This window comes from Schistocerca cancellata, chromosome 8 (genome assembly GCF_023864275.1).
Source record: "Schistocerca cancellata isolate TAMUIC-IGC-003103 chromosome 8, iqSchCanc2.1, whole genome shotgun sequence".
NCBI lineage: Eukaryota > Metazoa > Arthropoda > Insecta > Orthoptera > Acrididae > Schistocerca > Schistocerca cancellata.
In genome coordinates this window covers 282,370,495-282,388,012 of record NC_064633.1, presented here as the reverse complement: position 1 = coordinate 282,388,012, position 17,518 = coordinate 282,370,495, and the positions used below count along the sequence as shown (strand labels likewise).

The 17,518-nt window shown below is 40.2% G+C and overlaps 1 protein-coding gene across 1 annotated transcript in view; it reads right to left on the bottom strand.

Moving 5' to 3' along the window:
* Positions 1–17,518, bottom strand: part of LOC126094520 (myotubularin-related protein 13) — a 223,730-nt gene that overhangs the window by 64,935 nt on the left and 141,277 nt on the right. Inside the window, 3 exon segments of the mRNA XM_049908937.1 lie at positions 1,513–1,658; positions 4,066–4,288; positions 4,383–4,623. Of these exon segments, the coding sequence (XP_049764894.1) occupies positions 1,513–1,658; positions 4,066–4,288; positions 4,383–4,623 (610 nt within the window).

Below are 17,518 nucleotides of genomic sequence, written 5' to 3'. Positions count from 1 at the left end.
GTTGTCCCGTTGGTTTGATTGTATTTTTGGTGGGAAATATAGACATTTCCGGCATATTGATGACGGGTGGAATCAAGACACTTCTGTACCAAATAGTCTTTCAAACACACTGTAAACCGTGCTTTATCTGAAACCAAGTTTTTAATGGTTGCTGACTTCCTGGCAGTTTATTGAAAATGCATGTTCCTGAATATTGGACCCCTTTTGGACCAAGGTAAGTGATGTTAGGTCTTTATGTAGATTGCTGTTCCCATTTCTAGTACTGATATTATGTATTAAGCTATTGGTTGGAAATACTTGTAACAAATTTCATTACGGAATAAATATACTAGGAAGCAGTGGTTAGAATACAAAGTTCCTTGAACAGGTTCCTACATGATTTTCTTGAATTGATACCACAAACTATTTTCATTACACGCTTTTACATGCAAAAAAACTTTTGCTACGTTTGATAAGTTACCACAGAATATGCTCCCCTGTAAAATAATAGAATGAAAAAATGTGGTATGCCCTTCCCAACTGAATTTATTATCGAGTTGTAGTCCCAGAAATGTAACACTGTCAACCTTTTCGATCTGCATGTCTTCATATGTTATAAACATGCTGTAGCTGGAGAAATCGAGCAGTTTCCAAATCTGACATAAAACTTGGATTAGCGTACTCACACTTTCCCCAACAGGACTAGCTTTTACAGCACAGGAGTAAACGAATCTGTCACATTACGTATATTTTTTGTTGTATTAAAAGGCTGTACACTTTATTCTATTATGTGAGCAGCACAAGAAATTAAGCTCAGAATTTAACCTACAGTACTCAGTTTACATATTACTTCATACTTAAAAACGCACGTTGTTAACATTTTACTTAAACAGTGCTTTGGCGAAGTTCCGCGTACTTTCTGTCACAGCTGCGAAGATAATATTTCTAATAGCGACCGATAACCTACAAACATATAATATGAAACACTAATAATCATTCTAATATCAACTACAATGTACCCGGAATTAATAAGCTAAGGTTATGACACGATTCATACGACATTCCTGCTATTTCACACTACTCGCAGTTATACTGATAACTAAACGGATGGATTCCAACTATGTCGTTATTTAACTGTCTGAGTATTCGGTATTCGCTAGCGAAAAATAACTTGACAGTTATTAATAACCGTTAAAAGTAACGGTTATCAAGAATAACTGGAACTGTGATAACGATTACTCCAGAATAACCGTTTGGCCCACCTCTACACAGTACTATTCACTTTCCGTAGCAAATCAGTTAAGATCGTCATGGTGGTTTCAAGCATCTGAATACCTGCATGGTGGCCAGAAATTTATAAAACCAAGTAAGGTGTAGCAGAATGATCTGATTGCTAGTACAGAAGAGACATCTATGTCTTAACAGTGGCAAAAAGAAATTCCAAAATTAGACCTGAGTTAAACACAAGAAAGCACTTTTGTATAACCACAATGTAAAGTAACAGAAGATATGCCTACAAACTTTCAAACTTACTTGTAGAAAGTCTGTTCCGGTTCAGCACTGGGTGAGCTTGGAATGCATGCTCTCATCAGCTTCTTGAATGCAGTTTTTGTATGTCTAACATCAAAATATTCAACAGGTATGAAGTCTGTTTTTGGAGCAGATTCTGCTTTTGTACCCTGCAAAATAATGAAATAATTTAACATGGCAACTGAGATATTCAATTCATAATGACAAAACACTTAAAAGAAAGAGACAAATTATATTCCTTATATCCCTCTTCTTTCTCAGCAGCTACACCAGTTATCTGAAGTTGACACTCATTTTCTGACACCAAAAAGGCGAAAGAATAAAAGGGAAGAGGAAATGAAGTGTGTGACCATGATAATTCTGCCACTGAAGCTGCCATGGCCAAACTGAGCACTGCACATCTATTATTATCCATTTAACATATGTACATGCAGCAATATAAACAAGTATGGTAAGAAGTATAAGAAGTAGTATACAGGTGCATGTCACTAATTGTAGAGAGATCTTGAACAGCAACTTAGGAAGAAGAAATTAGAGAAATTAAGCATCGGAAAAGGATCTACTGCAGTTATGACAACATATTACAGTGGTTATGACATCCCTTTAATTGACTGATAAGACTCCTCAGGGAAAACATGAATTACATATGAACATTCAGAGAAATATTTTGAAAAAATTCTTGGTATTTTCACTCCATCTAATTTGTAAAATACTGATAAATATCTCAAACAACATTGATCTGTAACTCTGTTAAAAGATAGGTATTGCTACTAACACAAACTTTTTACATTTGTTGTGCTGAAACAACCTTATATGATAAGCAGTATTTATTAACTCAAAATCAAACAATGGAAACTCCATGCCGACATATCAACAATGGATCAAAAGATAGATTCCCACTTACTGTAATGACGGCATGTTAAGTTGCAGACAGGCACAATTAAAAGACAACTTACACATAAGCTTTCGACCACAGCCTTTGTCAGAAAAGAAAAACAAATTATTCATTCACACAAACAAGCAAATGCACCATCATTTTCTTAGACACAAGACTGTGCTTAATGTGTGTGTGTGTGTGTGTGTGTGTGTGTGTGTGTGTGTGTGTGTGTGTGTGCCATTTTATCTCTAGTGCTGGGAATATTTTCTGCATATACTTGTGGAAATAGAGTTTAATATGTTTGTTGCAACTTTGGTAAGAGACAGCGTAATTGTTACTTTTTCCCCAAAAGATGTAGAGGCGTAATCTCCAATTGTGTGTGAATTGCTTTATCTTGGGGGGGGGGGGGGGATACTGTCTAGGAATTTGGGTGAACGTTGGAAGTATTATGTGCATTCTGCTGCACCAGTGAATATGATCCACAAATGACTGTTTCGTGCCACAAACACAAATGATGCTGTGCGGTTGGTGAGTTACCCTAAGGTCACAATTACAGGGATGGTCAACAAAGTTCATGACTTTAAGTTGGACTAGAGATCAATGAGACAGCATGCGCATTTAAGATCCTCAGCAACTCGATAATCTGAAATTGTGAACAACATGAGTGCCATGACAGCTCATTGATGTCCAACAGAAATATCAAGTACAATTGAAGTGTTTTTTGGACACACCAGATCGTGGCTGACGCAAAGTGATTAATTATTATTTCAAACCATAAAATGAAGAACAAGCAATACAACACCTTTGCTTCCTATTGCGAAACTTGCTACGCAGAACGTGAAAAATGTTTTAGCAGCTGTGGAAGTCACTGAGAGGCAGTATAGTATGATCATTAGTAATTACCAGAAAAACAGAAACAGGGTCTCTTTGTAGTTGAAAAAATGACTCCATTTGGTAAATAAAAATTCTAGTGTCTTAACCAAAACTAACAAAAATCTTTAGAAGAATGATGCTTAATCCAGCCCAATTTTTCCAGTTTTGGCCCTTATGGTTAAGAAAAGAGAAACAAAGTGGGAGAAAATTCATATTGATCAAAGAGCTGATGGTTGGCAATAGATTATGCTTGGCAATAAGTCACAAATTACAGACCAAACAATATGTCAATTTTTTAGAACAACAAAAATAGATGGGAATATGCTGTTTTCAGAGAAGGCAACATCAAGAAATGCAACGTACTTAAATCATTTAAACACTGACAAATAAACATAAGGAGGGTAATAAGAGAGGCATTCAATGTTTTAAAACTAAAATTTTGTCTAGTCGTTTTGTCCTATGTAAAATCAATAAGCAGTTCGAAATCCTGTATCCGTTCACTCAGTGACCATAGTGACACCAAAACGGAAGATAACAGTGTGAAGGGTGAAATACTGAATTCAGTCTTCCCCAAATAGCAGATGTGACATAACTAATCATAGAATAGGAAAGTAACTAAAATCGTTTAGTAGTTGAAAACTTGCTCTACTTCCAGCAACAATTATCAAAGATTGTTGGAGCAACGAAGGGTGCCGCTCATGTATCAACAAAACTGCACTTATTATCAAAGTGAAATTCTTCACCTAGATGTACCTGCACTACTGAACTCATAGAACTGTATTTTGAATAAACAAAATTCCACTCACCTTCATTTGCGCCTTTTCACCCAATATATACAACACTGCACGCTGGAAAGTGTGCACACACTCCGTTCCAGAATCAGAATCTGCAGAATGCCTTTGGTTGCTACGATGGTGAGCAACAGATAGCGTTGTCAGGGAACCTTGGGAACTGTGCCTCCTATCTTTCAATGAACCCCAGCGTCCAAAACTCTTTGGACCTTTCCCACCACTTGAGCGGGGGAAGACACTGTGTGAACAAACGGAGAGAGGGTGATTAACTAACATCTTTCTTTACATGTTAATGACAGGATGGTATTTTCTGAATAGTTACAGCATATTACCTAAGAGTACCAACAGCTTTGTTGAATGGTCCACCACGGCGTGCCACTTCTGGTGTAAGTGTTCCTCCTACACCATGGTGATCTTCTGCAGCCAGAAGCAGAGAATCAATACTCAGGCTGCTGTCCGACATGCCCCATGCCGAACCTTGACGCAAGGCAGATATTGGGGTAGCAGACACCAGAACTGATATGTAACGTTCATGTTCCACAGATGATGTAGTTGTTTCTGATGTGGATGATGCTGTAACACACAACCCATTAATTAGTCTTTAAAACTGCCTATGGCAAATAATGTTCACATATATACATCTCTTGGTAATCATAAGTCTCTCTCCTATTTATAAAACTGGCTACTACAGGAATATTCCTACATCCAAATGCAACATCAGACTACCATGCTACAAAACTAATGCTACTACTGTCACCCACTGAAAACAAGCTTCCTCATTTAAAAATGGCTGGTTGCATTAGGATCTATCTATTCACTGCTGTTCCATTAGTTCCATAACACTTGGCATTAAGACCGTACAAACATATAAAATTATACACTATTTTTTTAAAGATTTATACAATAAAATACGAGTATAATATTTCATTTGTTTTCTTGATAAAATCCAAATCAGTAGTATGAAATCCCTTTACAATTTAAAGCAAGATTTATGGAATTTTGATAAATAGGAACAGCATTTTCTGAACTTCAAGTACTACGCAGACAATAAGTGCGCAAAGAGTACAAATCTTTCTATAAGACAATTGTGGGGTGACATTTGCGCTCCACCAGAAGATTTCTCAAGATTTCCAGGTTTCCAGGTTTTTCCACACTGAAATTCCAAATTTCCTTTAATTAATTTTCATTGTATGAGAAAAAAAAGTTTGACTTTACTACTTTTAATGGAGGCAAACAATTTTTTTTTTTTTCTTTTTTGAGTACTCGCGTCACTTGTCAGAAATTATTCCAAGTTCAGCCCTGTTTAACATTGTTTACAGTGCAGTAGGAGTCAAAACAGTTTGTAATTTTTTAATTAATACTAATGCTAAACATTTATTTATTTGAATAAATGGAATTATAGCTGCATCAAATTTGCCAGTCTTGAGCTTTCGACTACTACTTCCACGTTGTTGTCATAAGATATTCCAGCAGGCCATTGGATACCTTAATTTTGTCACAAAGAGACCATGAAGTTGTGGCAATGCAAGCAGTCCAACATGTAACCAATAGTGTGAACTAACTTTGTGCCAAAGTGACGGATGATCTAGCACCATCTTTGGTTATGTTTAATGACTGTTTGAGTTCTCTCTCTGATGTTTCCGAGTTTTTTGTTCCTTGATTTTTATAGCTATATTAGTAATAAAATGTATTGTACTTGCAACACCTTTGTTCAATTATGGAGCACAGTAAACACAACTGGTGACCCGACATAATGACAGATGATAAGCAAATCAAGAACAAGATCTCTTCACCCACTAGTGGACACCACACCTCCCAGACACTTATCAGATGTTTCAGAAGAAGCAAACTACTACACAACCAGTGGTAACTTCCGGCAAGTGTCGTGCGCTTTGCATTTTGTGCAGCACACAAACAGTTCACCACCAAGCTGAAATCACTCTTGCATGCGTAGTAAATTTGTCACACCGCCATATATGACACAACAGCCTGATCTTTGGTTCTAGCTCGTTTAACTTTCCTTTGAGGCCTATGAGCATTTCAGGTTATAAAACACAATTTGTCATTGCTGTTGGAGCAATGGACTCACAAACTTTGTTGTTATCGAAAGATGTGCACAACATGCCTCTGGGAGGGAAAGGGAGGGGGCATAAAATATATACGCAGAGTACTTTGCTGAGTGCCCAACCCTATGGATGTCAGCACTGAGAAGTTCTGCTAGGTGTAATTAATGGTGACAAGGCCCCTTCCATTTTCTGGCTTCACCTGCAATCACCGGTTTCCGCGACCAAGTTTTCTGAGACCACACTAAGCAGATTTGGACGAACGAGTTACCTTCTGTGGTGAAAAGCAAGTGATTTTCAGTAATACTTCACCTTTCTACCAGCAATTACTGACTGCAGATCAAGTTTATCATGTTCTGTCACTCAATGATGGAAGCAACAAACTGGACACAACAGCATCATGGGCATGGTTATGCTGGCCGCCATTATGGAGAAGCAGTTTCTGCTTACAGAAGAAGTGAGTGAGCTATGAAACAGTTTGATGTTTTCCTGTAGCAACTCTGACGAGCTACAAACATTCCCAGCAGCATTCAGACTACCACATGGCACACTGCACAAGGTAGTGTCAGCCAGCATGCAAAACTGTGTCGCTATTGTTCATGCTTCTGACAGCTGTCACGCAAATACGCCCCACCGTGCAATTAGCCAAATAGGGACAGCAATCAAAATTAGGTACAGCTGATCACTCCACGGCACAGTGTCCACCCGTTAAGTCACTGCTACAAACTAGTCTGCACCCACTTGAGAGGAATGCCTACTGCACATACTCAGCTATATGATAATACTCCCTCAGCTGACACTGTGTGTGTATCAAATACAGCTAATAGGCACTTGAGCTGGTTTATTTTACTGGCACATGCTCAGGCATCAGTGCCCTTCCTGCAACATTAACAAACCATTCACCTCTAAAAATCATGGCTCACAGCAGCGAACAACTTTAGAATACTTCAGTTCAGTCAGCAATATTCAGCTGTGAATTTAGGATTCTTAGATGATTTTCCCATGGAATTTCCTGATCACTGTTATCACTGAGCCCATACTTGGATTTTATCCACTGTTACAACAAAACAGTATCCATATGCCAAGCTACACGTCATGTGAACAATGAAATAGCACATGGCCGTATAACTCTACAATATGTTTCTGTGTCAGCAAAAACTGCATCCCCATACAAGAGGAAATTATGACAAATCAGCTGTTGCGAACCATATATATGAAACAGGCCATCCCCTTAAGAGCATAGAAGACAACGTAGAAATATTGCATGTAGAAAAGAAAGGGAGGAAACTTGATTTACTAGAGGAATTCGAGATAGCTATCCATGAAAAGAAACAAAGCAATATTCTAAACGCACAAGATAATTTTAAAGAAATGAGATTTTTAGCGGGTTTTTAGAATTATTTTAGGGTAGGTATGCGGCTTTAAACTTGTAGCATGTCACTGACGGAGTGGCAAGAGGCTAACAATAGCAGACCAATGCAATAAGGAAATCAGGCGCCCAATAGCATAGCATTACCGTCAAGCACACGGCTGTAACCACGCCACAACACCTAGGCACGTCAGTCCACAACAGCTCCCGAGCCGGCACAGTGCGACAGCATATTTGGTAGCTATGGGTCAACCATCGACTGGAGTCAACAACTTCAATGTAAGACGAGGACCCACAGTCCAATATACTTTTAATTCTGTTTTATTCTATGGACTTCCCAACTATTTGTGACGGTATTTTGTCTTTTTAGTCCGTTTAATTTCATGACATAGATTTTACAACCTGATGATGGGAGCATTGTCTCTTGAAACTCGCTGTTAAAATATATGTATAAGAATCGCGGTTGAATGCTAACAGTGATAACCAGTATAACAACAACTGCTACCTCGACTCCATAATGGATTATATTAAATCGTTAGTGTCAGGCGAGACATTGAGGTTAGTGTACAAATACAAAAATTTAAGACTTAAGTTATTAAAAACTGCCGCAAACAAACTTTAACAAAGAATGTGTGAAGAATCGTGTTATCCCGAATTACGTGAAGTTGAAACTTTGGGATTGCAAGTCATGGGCGGGACGACTAGCTGTTGAAAAAGCAAAAAAGTTTTGGATACGCGCAGAAATTAAATATCTGTATAAAAAGAAAGACTTAATTAAAAAACAAATAGTTCAAGCAGAGACTAAGGTCAAGGAAATATTACCGGTGAACGTATGGGAAGAGGTTACATGTAGACTTCACAATATACTACAGAAGGAGTTTATAAAGAAAAAAGAAAAACAATATAAAAAACTTCGTAAATTAAGTAATAACACGTGCAAAGATGAAAAAGATCAACAACAAAGCCTTTCGTCTTTAGACTTTTATCCACAGGTGGTTAACAAAACGGATATTGTATTTGATAATACAGAAGTAGAAATGTTAAATAAGGCATTAAAGTTTAATATTGAGCCGTCATTTAACAAGAAGATCGCGAAAGAAGTAATTGCCCTCACTAAAATGACAATATAAACTGCCAAATTAAATAATAATGAAACCGGGCATGTCGGTCATAAGCTACATAAAATAGTAAAAAATGAACTAAATAAGCGAAATAGTGTTAATCATAAGACTAGAGCAGACCGAGTAACTGTCGATTCTATAAATAAAAAGCTTAATGAAGTGAAAGCTATTGCCACGAAAGCGGATAAGGGGAATACGGTCGTTATATTAAAAGAGGAGGAGTGCGTTTCAAAGACCTTAGCATTTTTTGTCGAAAATAGTATTACAGAAATTCTGAAAGACATAAAAGACAATTTCCAAACTAAACTAAAAAATGTTCTTAAACGCTCACACTTCCTGCTGACAGAAGCCGAAAAAAGAAGATGTGTTATCATGAATCCAACTGCCCCCAAATTAAGATCACAGTTGAAGATGCATAAAGATCTGCATCTGGTTCGTCCGATTGTTAACGGTCGAAATAGTCCAGCATATAAAACAACAAAATTTTTGGACCAAATTCTGAAAAAGACTTACGTGTATAAAAATAACTATTCGGTGCGTGGTAGTATGACCATGATAGGTGAAATTAAAGATACGCCAGTCACTGACACTTCCCATTTGGTTTCGTTGGATGTTAAGAACTTATACTCCAGTGTTCCGGTTAACGAAACTATAGAAATCATTAAGAGAAATTTCCTTAAATACGGTAAAATTTCAACACAAGAGACAATTATATTTATTGAACTCCTACAGCTCATTACAAGTTTTAATTATTTTACGTTTAATAACAAATTTTATATTCAGGACGATGGGTTAGCCATGGGGGTCCAGTATTTCAGGAACTATGGCAGACATTTTTATCAATGACCTTGAAGATAAAGTTCTAAATTCTGACGATAACATTATGGATAAAATTGTTTATTACAACCGTTATGTAGACGACACACTGTTACTTGTCGATGGTTCCCGCGAGGACATTGAGGAAATAGTAAAAAAGTTCAACGATGCACATAATAAAATAGAATTTACCGTGGAGTATGAAACTGACAATTGTTTACAGTTCCTGGACCTGAATATAAAAAAGCAGGGCAACAAACATGCGTTCTCCGTTTATAGAAAACAAACTACGACTGATGCCGGGATCCCGAATGATTCATGCCATCCGCAGGCTTATAAAGAAGCTGCTTTCCGTAGTCTCATGCATAGGGCAGTCAATATACCTATGAGCGAAAAAGATAGGGAGACTGAAATTAATACCGTTAAGAGAAAAGCGATGAATAACGGTTACAGAATAGATATGGTTATAAAACTGTTACTGAAAATAAGTGCAAAAAGAATAAACCTGATGGAGAGAAAGTGAAAATTATCACGATGCCATACTACGGAACAGTCTCACAAAAGGTAGCAAATATTTTTAAGCCATACAATGTTAAAATAGCTTTTCAGACTAATAACCTAGTGAGGTATAGCCTTAAGCATGATATTGGCGAGAAGAGAAATAAGTTTGAAAGATCGGGAGTTTATAAGATTCAGTGGAGAACTTGTGATGCAAAATATATAGGGCAGACAGGAAGATCTTTCGCGATCCAGTATAAAGAACATAAAGATGTGCTCAGGTTAGGAAATTATGACAAATCAGCTGTTGCAAACCATATATATGAAATAGGCCATCCCCTTAAGAGCATAGAAGACAACGTAGAAATATTGCATGTAGAGAAGAAAGGGAAGAAACTTGATTTACTAGAGGAGTTCGAGATAGCTATACATGAAAAGAAACTAAGCACTATTCTAAATGCACAAGATAATTTTAAAGAAATGAGATTTTTTAGCGAGTTTTTAGAATTATTTTAGGGTAGGTATGCGACTTTAAACTTGTAGCATGTCACTGACGAAGTGGCGAGAGGCTAACAATAGCAGACCAATGCAATAAGGAAATCAGGCAACCAACAGCATAGTGTTACCGTCAAGCTCACGGCTGTAACCACGCCACAACACCTAGGCACATCAATCCACAACAGCTCCCGAGCCGGCACAGTGCGACAGCATATTTGGTAGCTATGGGTCGACCATCGACTGGTGTCAACAACTTCAATGTAAGACGAGGACCCACAGTCCAATATACTTTTAATTCTGTTTTATTCTATGGACTTCCCAACTATTTGTGACGGTATTTTGTCTTTTTAGTCCGTTTAATTTCATGACATAGATTTTACAACCTGATGATGGGAGCATTGTCTCTTGAAACGTGTTGTTAAAATATACGTATAAGAATCGTGGTTGAATGCTAACAGTGATAACCAGTATAACGACAACTGCTACCTTGAGTCCATAATGGATTATATTAAATCATCTGTGGACTATTTTGGTAAACAGTGGCAGGTGTGTGCTTCACAAAAGAGACAGTGGACTTTTTTGGGACATTCGGTGACTCCCAAAGGTGTCAAGTCCTTAAAATCTAAGGTGCACCTGTTTCAATCTGTTCTCCTTCCAAAAACATATCAGCAATTTCTTAAGCGAGGCTTAATTTCGACAGGTGCCACCTGCCATATGCAGCGGGGATCCAGGCACTGCTCACAGCAACACTTTCCAGCATCATTTCACAGGTACAATACTCTGTTGTGTGGATGCCTGAAATGTTGTCTGCTTTTCACGAAGTCCAATCCTCCTTGTGAACGGCAGAACTTCTTGCTGAACCTCTACCTTTAGTGCCACTGGCTGTGGTCATTGACGCTAGCCATATTGCTGTATAGGTGATGCCACAACAAAAGGTAAAAGGGTCATGGCAGCCCTCGATTTGTTTTCTCCATAAGTTGACTGACACACAGACTAAATGGTCTTCCTACAACTGTTCCTGTTAGTGGTCTACGAAGCAATTACATATTTCCGACCACAAGTTGAGGTGTACCACATCACTGTCTTTACAGACCATAAAACTGTTTCTTTGGAGTTTTAACAATCCTCACAATTCCTTCTCTTCTCTGCAGTTCTTTCATACCGATTACCGTCACATCCAAGGAGCTGGCAATGTGGCTGGCAACTATTCCTCAAGAATCAATGCACTCTCTGCAAGAGTAGCTCTAACCCGTTAGCTATGGCACAGGAAATAGATGAGGACCTACACGAGTTTGTTGCAAAACAAATGATGCGACTGCAGCTGAAATAATTACCTATGGGCAACTTACTCACCTCTTGTGATGTTTCTCAGAGCAGACCCCATTTCATATCTTTCCAATATAGAAAACACAATTTTGATGCAATTCATGGTCTCTCACATTCTGAAGCCAACAGAAATACTCATATGGTAATGGACATTTATATCATTGGCCTAGAGTATGACATGATTATCGTTTATGGGTTACAACCCGCTTACCTAGTTAGTTGGATGCCACGCCCACAAGCCTCTTTGATCCTTTTGAAAAACAATATGCTGTTTTTTTCATGTCCATATAGACCTTGTCGGGCACCTACCCCTACAAGGATTCAAACATTAGGGTTGTCCAATACTTAAGTTTCCCTATTTTATTTCTCTTCGGAACAAACTATTTACGGGACATGTAAGGGGTGGTAAATTCGACTAGTATACGTTGACACTGTTCACGCTAACTTACGATGCGTACCGCATTATCTTGCCAGTATGCCACCAGTTAGCATGGAGTTACCAATACAAAGTGCATCCACTTGTGAACTGCACTCTGTCATTAGTTTCTTTCACAACAAAACAACTATCAACTGCCAATACCCATCAGGAGTTAACCTCTGTCTGTGTGGAAGGCTGCATGAGCATTCAAATGGGAATGAGACCTGGGCTCATAATGCAACCATTGGGACAAAACATCAAGAATATTGTGTGGAAGAAACCTGGCAAATGTGCCTTACAAAAAGCAATTGTCACACATATGGCAGGTAAAGTTGTGAAAGCCCTCTTTTGGGACTGTCATCTACATCTACATCTACATCTACATCTATACTCCGCAAGCCACCCAACGGTGTGTGGCGGAGGGCACTTTACGTGCCACTGTCATTACCTCCCTTTCCTGTTCCAGTCGCGTATGGTTCGCGGGAAGAACGACTGTCTGAAAGCCTCTGTGCGCGCTCTAATCTCTCTAATTTTACATTCGTGATCTCCTCGGGAGGTATAAGTAGGGGGAAGCAATATATTCGATACCTCATCCAGAAACGCACCCTCTCGAAACCTGGCGAGCAAGCTACACCGCGAAGCAGACCGCCTCTCTTGCAGAGTCCGCCACTTGAGTTTGTTAAACATCTGCGTAACGCTATCACGGTTACCAAATAACCCTGTGACGAAACGCGCCGCTCTTCTTTGAATCTTCTCTATCTCCTCCGTCAACCCGATCTGGTACGGATCCCACACTGATGAGCAATACTCAAGTATAGGTCGAACGAGTGTTTTGTAAGCCACCTCCTTTGTTGATGGACTACATTTTCTAAGGACTCTCCCAATGAATCTCAACCTGGTACCCGCCTTACCAACAATTAATTTTATATGATCATTCCACTTCAAATCGTTCCGCACGCATACTCCCAGATATTTTACAGAAGTAACTGCTACCAGTGTTTGTTCCGCTATCATATAATCATACAATAAAGGATCCTTCTTTCTATGTATTCTCAATACATTACATTTGTCTATGTTAAGGGTCAGTTGCCACTCCCTGCACCAAGTGCCTATCCGCTGCAGATCTTCCTGCATTTCGCTACAATTTTCTAATGCTGCAACTTCTCTGTATACTACAGCATCATCCGCGAAAAGCCGCATGGAACTTCCGACACTATCTACTAGGTCATTTATATATATTGTGAAAAGCAATGGTCCCATAACACTCCCCTGTGGCACACCAGAGGTTACTTTAACGTCTGTAGACGTCTCTCCGTTGATAACAACATGCTGCGTTCTGTTTGCTAAAAACTCTTCAATCCAGCCACACAGCTGGTCTGATATTCCGTAGGCTCTTACTTTGTTTATCAGGCGACAGTGCGGAACTGTATCGAACGCCTTCCGGAAGTCAAGAAAAATAGCATCTACCTGGGAGCCTGTATCTAATATTTTCTGGGTCTCATGAACAAATAAAGCGAGTTGGGTCTCACACGATCGCTGTTTCCGGAATCCATGTTGATTCCTACATAGTAGATTCTGAGTTTCCAAAAACGACATGATATTCGAGCAAAAAACATGTTCTAAAATTCTACAACAGATCGACGTCAGAGATATAGGTCTATAGTTTTGCGCATCTGCTCGACGACCCTTCTTGAAGACTGGGACTACCTGTGCTCTTTTCCAATCATTTGGAACCTTCCGTTCCTCTAGAGACTTGCGGTACACGGCTGTTAGAAGGGGGGCAAGTTCTTTCGCGTACTCAGTGTAGAATCGAATTGGTATCCCGTCAGGTCCAGTGGACTTTCCTCTGTTGAGTGATTCCAGTTGCTTTTCTATTCCTTGGACATTTATTTCGATGTCAGCCATTTTTTCGTTTGTGCGAGGATTTAGAGAAGGAACTGCAGTGCGGTCTTCCTCTGTGAAACAGCTTTGGAAAAAGGTGTTTAGTATTTCAGCTTTACGCTTGTCATCCTCTGTTTCAATGCCATCATCATCCCGGAGTGTCTGGATATGCTGTTTCGAGCCACTTACTGATTTAACGTAAGACCAGAACTTCCTAGGATTTTCTGTCAAGTCGGTACATAGAATTTTACTTTCGAATTCACCGAACGCTTCACGCATAGCCCTCCTTACGCTAACTTTGACATCGTTTAGCTTCTGTTTGTCTGAGAGGTTTTGGCTGCGTTTAAACTTGCAGTGAAGCTCTCTTTGCTTTCGCAGTAGTTTCCTAACTTTGTTGTTGTACCACGGTGGGTTTTTCCCGTCCCTCACAGTTTTACTCGGCACGTACCTGTCTAAAACGCATTTTACGATTGCCTTGAACTTTTTCCATAAACACTCAACATTGTCAGTGTCGGAACAGAAATTTTCGTTTTGATCTGTTAGGTAGTCTGAAATCTGCCTTCTATTACTCTTGCTAAACAGATAAACCTTCCGCCCTTTTTTTATATTCCTATTAACTTCCATATTCAGGGATGCTGCAATGGCCTTATGATCACTGATTCCCTGTTCTGCACATACAGAGTCGAAAAGTTCGGGTCTGTTTGTTATCAGTAGGTCCAAGATGTTATCTCCACGAGTCGGTTCTCTGTTTAATTGCTCGAGGTAATTTTCGGATAGTGCACTCAGTATAATGTCACTCGATGCTCTGTCCCTACCACCCGTCCTAAACATCTGAGTGTCCCAGTCTATATCTGGTAAATTGAAATCTCCACCTAAGACTATAACATGCTGAGAAAATTTATGTGAAATGTATTCCAAATTTTCTCTCAGTTGTTCTGCCACTAATGCTGCTGAGTCGGGGGGTCGGTAAAAGGAGCCAATTATTAACCTAGCTCGGTTGTTGAGTGTAACCTCCACCCATAATAATTCACAGGAACTATCCACTTCTACTTCACTACAGGATAAACTACTACTAACAGCGACGAACACTCCACCACCGGTTGCATGCAATCTATCCTTTCTAAACACCGTCTGTACCTTTGTAAAAATTTCGGCAGAATTTATCTCTGGCTTCAGCCAGCTTTCTGTACCTATAACGATTTCAGCTTCAGTGCTTTCTATCAGCGCTTGAAGTTCCGGTACTTTACCAACGCAGCTTCGACAGTTTACAACTACAATACCGATTGCTGCTTGCTCCCCGCATGTTCTGACTTTGCCCCGCACCCGTTGAGGCTGTTGCCCTTTCTGTACTTGCCCGAGGCCATCTAACCTAAAAAACCGCCCAGCCCACGCCACACAACCCCTGCTACCCGTGTAGCCGCTTGTTGCGTGTAGTGGACTCCTGACCTATCCAGCGGAACCCGAAACCCCACCACCCTATGGCGCAAGTCGAGGAATCTGCAGCCCACAAGGTCGCAGAACCGTCTCAGCCTCTGATTCAGACCCTCCACTCGGCTCTGTACCAAAGGTCCGCAGTCAGTCCTGTCGACGATGCTGCAGATGGTGAGCTCTGCTTTCATCCCGTTAGCGAGACTGGCAGTCTTCACCAAATCAGATAGCCGCCGGAAGCCAGAGAGGATTTCCTCCGATCCATAGCGACACACATCATTGGTGCCGACATGAGCGACCACCTGCAGATGGGTGCACCCTGTACCCTTCATGGCATCCGGAAGGACCCTTTCCACATCTGGAATGACTCCCCCCGGTATGCACACGGAGTGCACTTTGGTCTTCTTCCCCTCCCTTGCTGCCATATCCCTAAGGGGCCCCATTACGCGCCTGACGTTGGAGCTCCCAACTACCAGTAAGCCCACCCTCTGCAACCGCCCGGATCTTGCAGACTGAGGGGCAACCTCTGGAACAGGACAGGCAGCCATGTCAGGCCGAAGATCAGTATCAGCCTGAGTATCAGCCAGAGACAGAGCCTGAAACCGGTTCGTCAGACAAACTGGAGAGGCCTTCCGTTCAGCCCTCCAGAATGTCTTTCGCCCCCTGCCACACCTTGAGACGACCTCCCACTCTACCACAGGTGAGGGATCAGCCTCAATGCGGGCAGTATCCCGGGCAACCACAGTCGTAGCCCGATCGGGGGATGCGTGGGACGAGCTGGCCGTCCCCGACAAACTCCCATCCGGACCCCCACAGTGATGCCCATTGGCAACAGCCTCAAGCTGTGTGACCGAAGCCAACACTGCCTGAAGCTGGGAGCGAAGGGATGCCAACTCAGCCTGCATCCGAACACAGCAGTTGCAGTCCCTATCCATGCTAAAAACTTGTGCAAAGAACGTCTGAACTAATCTACACAGAGCGCAAACAAATCGACACAAAATTTAAACGGTTATTAAAATACGAGATTGCCTAGTAAATGCAGTAACTTGTGCACTGCTGACACACTGCTCGGCGGCGGAAGGAGACTACGCGAATTTACACTATTCAGGTACTAAAACGCGATGCTACAACTCTCAAATACTATAATACGCCCGAAATTTATGAATTTAACAATGCAAGTACCAAAAACACGCAAATAAATTAAGAATTAAACTATGTAACAAATGAGTGAGCTAGGAGTATACGAGTTGCTGCTGCAGCTGCTTATCCAACGGCGGCAGGGAGCACACTGACTGTGACCAACCGACACTGGCCGTTCAAAACAAAAACATAAGACAGACGACTACGCGAATTTACACTATTCAGGTACTAAAACGCGATGCTACAACTCTCAAATACTATAATACGCACGAGATTTATGAATTTAACAATGCAAGTACCAAAAACACGCAAATAAATTAAGAATTAAACTATGTAACAAATGAGTGAGCTAGGAGTATACGAGTTGCTGCTGCAGCTGCTTATCCAACGGCGGCAGGGAGCACATGAGATGTTACTCATTCACTACCTGCCTAAAAACATCAGAGAGGTACTATAATGTCTTGAGGAATTTGTGCAAGCTGCCATCAAGAGAAAATGTCCTAGATTTTTGTCTCTTCACTCATGACAATGTTCAGGCTCGTGCAGCTCAAATGACTGAGTTAGGACTCAGAAGATTCAACTAGGAAGTGTTCTCTTATCCTCTATATTTACCAGATCTTGCCCCCAAGTGATTTTCACGTGTTCCCCAACTAAAATGTCATCCTGGAGATAAGCAGTTCAAAGCCAAAGATGAAGTAACATAAAAAGTGACAGCTGATTACAAGCAGATCACCAGAACTTGTACAAAACTGGTTTGGAAAAAATTTGGTCATATTACTGAAAATGCTTGGAAAAGCAAAGTGACTATGTAGGAAAATAACAGAAGCATTGTACAATGTCAATAAAATTATTTCAGCATGATAAATTGTGTTTAATATTTTTTATAAAATAGGGAAACTAACTTACTGAA